This window comes from Lissotriton helveticus, chromosome 4_1 (genome assembly GCF_964261635.1).
Source record: "Lissotriton helveticus chromosome 4_1, aLisHel1.1, whole genome shotgun sequence".
NCBI classification, from domain to species: domain Eukaryota; kingdom Metazoa; phylum Chordata; class Amphibia; order Caudata; family Salamandridae; genus Lissotriton; species Lissotriton helveticus.
The window spans coordinates 512,715,713-512,721,892 of record NC_136063.1 but is presented as its reverse complement, the minus strand read 5'-3'; the positions used below and the strand labels follow the sequence as shown (position 1 = coordinate 512,721,892).

At 40.6% G+C, this 6,180-nt stretch overlaps 1 protein-coding gene across 1 annotated transcript in view; it reads right to left on the bottom strand.

Annotated features, from left to right (window-relative positions):
- Positions 1–1,039: 1,039 nt before the first annotated feature.
- The window catches only part of LOC144827218 (uncharacterized), a 346,090-nt gene continuing 340,949 nt past the window's right edge, over positions 1,040–6,180 (bottom strand). Inside the window, exon 11 of the mRNA XM_078685608.1 lies at positions 1,040–1,600. Coding sequence (XP_078541734.1) covers positions 1,418–1,600 — 183 coding nt within the window. The 3' untranslated portion in view covers positions 1,040–1,417. The remainder of the gene's footprint in view (positions 1,601–6,180) is intronic.

The following is a 6,180-nucleotide window of genomic DNA, read 5'->3' as shown; positions in this document are numbered from 1 at the left end:
TGCACCCACCCTAAATATAAACACGATTACTCACACACACCTGAGGCAAATCTTGTGCTATATTTTTCTTTCACCTCCTCGAATATCCCTCACCGCCCTTCCTTTCCTTCGGCGAGAGAGATCTTTTTACAGGGCTTAGTTTCGAAGCCTCACTCTCTTTTTTCTTTAACAAAGTTGATTTTGATGAACTTTGGCATTTGTTTAACAAAATATTGATTAATCCAAGGAGCCCTGCTACAGTGCGTCTTTTTAACTTGTACTCCGGATAACTGTGCTGTGCATTTCTTCTTGTTAATGGCATTTACGAATTTAAATATGTTTAACGCTTCGCCCGGTTGCTCTGCCTTCCTGCCAGTCACACTGCGTTGCTGCTGAATTTCGAACAGAAACTAGCAGCAAAAAAAAACAGTTTCTTGAAATTCTGCCATAATTCCTTTAGACGTATCCCATTTCTGTACACCATTATAATATTCCGCCTTCGCCTGCTTATTTGCACAAGCCCTGGCATAGTTTACAACTGATGAAAGCCACAATCTGTGAGGAGTGTTAGGCGTGTTGCAGACGTCACATTCCTAAGGAGAAACATGAAACATGATTGGATAGTGTCTGCATGCACTCTGCATACCTGCTCTCGTAGAAGATGTTATACGTTCCTTGCTTGGCTGATTAAATCATGTGACCCTGCCAAATCCGCAGGCATGGAGAGGGAGGCACACATGCTTAGAGGGAGGTACCGTTGCAGCAGTGGGGGCGGGGGGACGGGTTACAAGTTAGAGTGCATTGCAGTCCGGGAATCGTTGTTAAGAAGAGTCGTGGTTTAGGACTTCGTTGTTCATGACTTGTCGTTGTTCGGACTTCGTTGTTCAGGTAAGTCGTCATTACAACTTCGTTGTTTAGGATGTTTCCCATTAGGTACAACTAAAATATGCATTACAGCGAATAGGCCAGTTTTAAGTTACTTATTTTTTCTTACTTTTAACTCAATTTCTACTCACTACTTTCAAAGTGAAGAGTAAAGAACTACCACTAAAACTTAATCTTGAGATTAGAGGTCTACCTTTAATTACCATAAACAAGCTCCGGAATATCCTGGAAATAATGGAATGCCATTCAGAAATTGTGAATATTTGTACAGATTGTATAATTTATATCAACTGTAAAATGATGTCTATAAAACGCTCATAATTATTGTGAAGCCTTTCCTATCAATGGAAATATTCATTGCTATCTGCAGGTCTGTAGCAAATTTTCAAATAGTTTATTAACATTTTTGCATCAATCTGTGGAATAAGATTACCCAAGGTTTCACTGGTACTGTCAAGTGAGAGTACTCATGTACAGAACAAACCCAAGACATTTGTTATAAAAAAAATGATAACATTTTCTCGTAGCAATGAAATTCCTAGTGCTGATTGCCTTACAAATGGCTCATTGTGTTGGCAATTTGCTGCATGCTACTGGTTATGTTGGAGAACTCGTTCCACCGTCCTTTCTGTGCAGACTCATCAATATCCACATACGACTTCAAATTGTTCAGATCGTGGGACAATCGATTAACATGCTCATTCATGTGAAGAATCGCATTTTCCCTTTCAGCAATCTAGAAGGGTGAAAGCAATTGCACAACTTAATGATGGATTATAACACATGTTGATTGGTATGTATTTGTGCTACCACACTTCATTGATATATGATTTTAATGAATTAACAGCATCTGGACACTGGGCAGTGAATACTACAATGTTGAGTCTCTGTATCAAATATGATATAACAAAGTGCACAGATCTACAAGAAGACTTTACTTACCTTCAGGATAATCTTTCTGGTGGATACTTTATCTACCAGCTGATTCCCCTTCTGTTGAATATCCTCAGGTGCTAGACTAGATCCAGGAACCTTTACATAGCTCTTCTGCACTAACGGGAGTGCCAGCTCCGTTTTGCCAACAGAAGCCACTCCATGATGATGTCACTCAAGCCATTCATTGTCCAACACGGCACACTGACATCAGCTACCCATACATTTTTCCATGCTCTTAGAGGTGAAGGTGAGAAAACAACAATCAATGTGAGGTTTTGCAGAGTAACAAACTAAACTGTAAAGTATCCACCAGAAAGATCGTTACTGAAGGTAAGTAACTTTTTTCTGATGGATGCTTCTACCTGCAGATTCCTCGCCTGTTGAACAAATTGCAAATCATTATCAGGAGGTAGGTCTTACGGAGTTGTTAGATGAAAAAATCTGCAAGTACTAAACCTGTGAAATGGTCATCCTTTCCCACCTGTGAGTCCAAGCAATAAGCCCTAGCAAAGTAATGAAGGAAAGCCCATGTTGCCACCTGACAAATACCAGCCAAAGTAACTCCATTGCTACATGCTGATGTTGATCACTTTACCTCTGGTGGAAGGAGCATGTATTCCTCTTAGAGATTCCTTTTTGGGAAGGGTGTGGCACATTTTTATACAAAGTATTATCCAGTGAGACAAAGTCCTTTAGTGGACTGGCTTACCTTTCTTGCTACCTGCAAAGTCCACAAAGAGCTGGCTGTGAGACCTGATCTTATTTGTGTGGTTAATATAGAAACTGCCCACCAGCTAGGGTCCAGCCGGTGTAATTGCTCCTCCTCCTTCGTGGGGTGAGATGGAGGGTAAAAAGTAGTGAGGGTAATTGCCCCCAATGGAAAGGGGTCATCATCTTTGGGAGGAAATCCTCTTTAGTCCTGAGGACCATTTTGTCTAAAAAGAAGCATGTGTAGGACAGGTGGACGCTCAGTGCTTGCAACTCACTGACACTCCTCAACAAGATAATGGCTACAAGAAAAACTGTACTAACAGCTGACAACTGTGAAAAAGCTCAAAATGATCAAAAAACATCAAAACCAGGTTTAATATCCATTAAGGCATTACAAATGGAGATGGTGGAAACATGTAAATCAGCCCCTTCAGAAATCTCATCATCATTGGTGACTTGAAAAGGGACAGCTGATCTGGAAGGCAGAGAAAGGCAGAGAAATGCTGGCAAGTACATAGCCGTACTGAGCCAAGTGCAAAGTCAAAACTGATGACCACGGACAGGCGCACATTCTAGTACTTAGTTCTTTAGACAAAGCAACACATCTGTTCCACCTTTCACAATAGACTGATTTTGTGGAGAGGTATACAGGCTGATGGGATGATGTCATTCACCTCTGGAGGCAGCTGGAAGGAGCTCACGTGTCCTTCTCAATCTCCAGGCATGAAGGTGGAGGATCCGGAGATTTGGGAGCAATACCCGCCTTCTGAGACTGGGAGAGGTGCAGAAGGTTATTCATATGGCTGCAGTGGTGTCACTTCTGATGCCGAAATGGAGCCAGTAACCCCTGCAGGGGAAGGATAGCTATGGAAAAATTCCTGGATCCAGTCTGGCAGAATGTTTAGTTCTCAGTGGCCATATTGCTTACTTTCCCTTCACTTACTCAGTCCAATAAGTAAGGGAGACTTCAGTGCACTGCCACCCAAAAGAACAACACAAACAGAAACATAACAAAACATCTTCAAAACTACTAATACCAGCGAGCTATGACATACTGTGTTCTCGTTTCATAACTCCCTATTGTAAAACTGCTATTTGAAGCTCTTCCCTTTTTTACTGTCAACTATCCACAAGAGTGTTCCATAAGTGAGCTTTACATTATCACCACTTTGACTATGTATTTTACTACATTTCTTGAAAAAACATCAAGGGAAACTTCAATGGATGCAGCAGACAGAGTATGGATTATCGGTTGTAAGGATAGCTCTATGTAGCTAGAAAGTAAGGATGGATCTATATTTGTTATTATAGCCAGGCAACCATTGTCAAAGCAGTCCAAAATATGCTGAAAGTCACCAATCCGCTTCATTATCACTATCGCATTACAGTGCCTCTCATTTTCCAGCTCCTCTAAGCAGCATGCCATGCAAGGGACATTTTCAGTTAGTGACTCTTTATATGAACCTCAGTTCCCTAGCCTTGCTCTTTTGCATGCTCATATGACTTTCTTCACTACTCATACATGTGCCATCTGAGATCACTATTACATGCCAGAATACTGAGTTTTTAATATCATAGGTAAAGATCTGACAGCCAAAACATTTGGAAGGTAAGTATTTATAAGTAACTACAGTCTTGCTATTCTTAACTCAAAATTTACGTATCTTGAAGATATATATATATATATATATATACTGGCGGTCGCCAGTAGGTAGTTATAGTTAGGACCTAGTTTCCATAGGAAATCGTCAACATTCTATTTGGATTAACTTTGGCCCTGGTGGATGAATCTTTGCGAATTTCTCAAAGAAGATGGCTCGGTCCACTGCGCTCCTTCCCTGAAAATTTGGGGGGGATTGGTGAAGTGGGGGCTGAGATAAAAGGGGGGTCCCAAAACGTGTTTTCTCCATGTTATTTTCCATAGGACGTTTAGACACGGCTACAGGTCGAACGGCTGAATGGATTTATAAGAAATTTGGCAAAACTGTAGAGTCCGGCTCGCAGATTACGCTTTTTGTGGAATGGTGTAAATCCGTTCAGTAGTTGCTGAGAAAATTAAAGTTAAAGTCAATTATATATCTATAAGCGCGGACGGGTGCGCGCACTCGAGCGGCTGCGCGCGAGCGGAATTTTTTTTGCTGCGTGACGTCTGTTAACGTTCGATTCGAAGGAAATCAGGAAGTGTTGACCGCCATTTTGTCACTGCGAGTAAATATATTGTCATTTCAAAGCGTTGGAACATGGAAAGGGGAGAAGGTAGAGGTTGTTTTGCTGCGTAGGTTTTCTCAGGGTGTGCAGTAAGGTCCTTAAAGGCGAAAATATATATATATTTTTTTTTCGAAAAAAAGTTGCGGGGTGCGCACACCTATTTACAAGAGTGTGAAAATGGAGATAAATCAGAAGTTTGAGTGCTTTGATATAAGGTGGCTCTGAAAAGAGCCCTTGTGTTTATTGAGTTGTTTCTGCATTTATAAGTAAGTACCGATGCAGAGTCTGATGTTGCAGAGGAAGATTTTGTTTCCCTCATCCGTGAAATGAACACCATCTGTCCTATAGATGTCTTGCATGTGGTAACGCAAGTTGTTGTGGTAAATAGAACCCATGCTATAATCTCTGAGGAAAGCAGAAACAGATTTATTAACATGTCTCCTTGCTTTCTCAATTTGTGCACAATGTTGATTGGACCAATTCCATTTCTGTCTTTGGCATATATTGGAATATACCAAGGCAGTTAGAGGAAAAAGTGTCATCAATTGTCTAAAGGTGTCTTTTAGAAGCATTTCCAGACCTACCCCAGTCAATGTGCCTAGATCGTTCCCACCACAGTGCACAATTATACGGTCTGGTTCTGGGAGATGCATAAAAGTTTTCACCAATGGTATTAATTGGTGACATCTTAATCCTCTTTGCCCAATCCACGTTATCTGCACATTTGGTAAATCAAGGTTGGAAATTCGTCTGCTTGCTGCATATTTTCCACTCCAGTGAATATAGCTGTGTCCTAAAAGCCAAACCTTCATTTTCAAGGCAGATGCAGTCGTGCTCCGATGGGTTGTGGAAGTGGAATGGCAGTTAGAAGCTGAAATTCAGGATAAAAAAATGGATGAGGCTTTTTGTTTTGTCATGTACTGTAAAAGAAAGGGTTCACGGGCTGTTATAGGCCTGTGGGTTCTAGTATGAGTAAATCAGGCCGACAAAAGAAAATATTAAGTTAGTACAGCTGAAGTTACGTGGAACTCATGAATACTGTTTCAATATACAATCATTTTAGTTGAGATTATGGATTAAAAGAGAGAACGTGTATATTTGAAATGTTTATTCAGAAATGCACTGTTTTCAAGGCAAGTTTCTTATCTAATACGAGTGCAGACATTGTAAAAAACAAAGTAATCGGTATAGCCACTAGTACATAAAATACAAACGGTATAGTTGATGAAAAATGAATATGGTTTAGCGAAATTAATTATACACTCTTATGAGGAAGTATATTGGGGCAGATTTATGAAGGCCTTGCGCCGCTGGTGCGTTACTTTTAACATAAATAAGGCTCATTATATGTTAATAAATGGATGAAGGTCTCTGGCTTTTCAGTTTAGGAACGATACATGAAAATGCTAGTGGTTAGACCAGTGTTTCCCAAACTGTGGTCCGCGGACCCCCAGGGGTCCT